The 1,806-nt window shown below is 32.0% G+C and overlaps 1 protein-coding gene across 1 annotated transcript in view; it reads left to right on the top strand.

Moving 5' to 3' along the window:
- Positions 1–287: 287 nt before the first annotated feature.
- LOC106874919 (spastin) overlaps positions 288–1,806 on the top strand; it is a 139,865-nt gene continuing 138,346 nt past the window's right edge. The window contains exon 1 of the mRNA XM_052973488.1: positions 288–719. Within this exon, the coding sequence (XP_052829448.1) occupies positions 314–719 (406 nt within the window). The 5' untranslated portion in view covers positions 288–313. The remainder of the gene's footprint in view (positions 720–1,806) is intronic.

Here is a 1,806-nt window from a genome sequence, read left to right on the forward strand (position 1 = left end):
AAAAAATTTCAGGCCTTGTACCTATAGCAGAAAAGTTTTATTATTATTATTATTATTATTATTATTATTATTATTATTATTATTATTATTACCTTCTGCCGAAGTCGACTTAGCCTTTCATTTTTTCGGGATCGATAAATTAAATACCAGTGAAATACTGAGGTCGATGAAATCGACTAACCCCCCCTCCCTCAAAATTTCAGGCCTTGTGCCTATTGCAGAAAGGATTATTATTATTATTAAAAGTTGTTTTAGTTACTTGAAGCGACCGTGCTCGAGTTGTCTCCCTTCAAAGAATGGCGGACACCATAAAATGCAACGCCGTGGTAGTGGAAGGATTTTTGGCCGGAAAAGACACGAGAATCATTCAAAGAATCAGCCTAAAAGTGAACGTTCATTCCATAGACAGAATGTACGACTGTTTGCAACACCAATATTAATTCTATTCGCCATAATACGGTCCGTTGCAGCCCAGTTATGGCTAGTTTTAGTCGTGCTTGTGTGCAAAAGTCGTAAATCCATTTCGTACAAATGTGAGAAAGCTTCGAAGAGAAAATGTTTAGATGAGGAAAAGGCTTTCATGATGTCGTATTCAGAATCAGGGAAGATAAGAACTACTCTTGGGCCTGGTGAACCTTCATTGTCGAAGCAGAAACACCACCATAGAAAAGCTTTTGAATATATTTCCAAAGCTTTGAAAATTGATGAAGAAGATGCAGGTATGTAACGCATTAATTTCTATGTATACAAACACACACCCACACTTAACATGTTCTGCAAACACGAAGGAAGCCTATACGTAATCACTCTTCCTGCTAGAAACAGCAGCGAATTTTCCTTCATATCATACCTACTCCCTTTGAATGAAAATGAGGGACACTTTTGATAATGTGCTCCTAGATACATTATGTATGAAAAAGCGAAATAGTTATGGCTATAGTCTGCCTTTTAATTATTATGTCTACATTAACTGAACCGACCTGGGTCTAAACAACAACTTTTGTTTAAAAACGTAATATTGATACATAAAACTCTTGAATATTCACGTCTATACTCGCATAAAAATTCACACTTGATGCATACTCTGTTTCTACCTGTAGATAATTTAAAATTAAATCGATAACACTACGCGCTAAAATTCATTCAGCTTTGATACTGTTTACCAGTATTAATCATAATAACTGATTTCTTTTATTGGCATCTTAGGTTCAAGAGTTTGAGGAAAGGAATTCATAGGAAAAAAGATAACAAAATGCAAGAAATATTGTGGGAATTTAGTTCAGTTTAGGACGAAACAATAACAGTAAATTTACGTTAATTAAAAGAAAGCAGAAATAATAATGACAATAAATATTTGTTTTATTGCTAATACTTATTCTGATTTTAATTCATCCTAACAAGAAATAACTTAAATTGAGTTAAGACATGCATAACAAAGAAATCCCCGCAAACGTCATTTGAATTGTTGCGTCTTCAAAAAAAGCACCTGTTAAGAAAAGGCGCGCTTGACAATTGTCAACATCGCTAATAACTATTTTCGTTATTATTTTCAGTTTTATTTATTTATTTATATATGTTATAAGCTAGCACATGAACAGACTTGTATCATTTTAATGACATTTAGACATTTCTTTGTTATTCATCTATATAATATTATGTAGCCATGACAGCAGAATCATTTGTTCCGCTTCACTAAACATCAATGTATATCTCTCTCTGAATATATATGATATATATTATATACATTATATATCTATAACAATTTATAATGTAAGTATATATATATATATATATGTATATATATAT

Source organism: Octopus bimaculoides, chromosome 16 (assembly GCF_001194135.2).
Source record: "Octopus bimaculoides isolate UCB-OBI-ISO-001 chromosome 16, ASM119413v2, whole genome shotgun sequence".
NCBI lineage: Eukaryota > Metazoa > Mollusca > Cephalopoda > Octopoda > Octopodidae > Octopus > Octopus bimaculoides.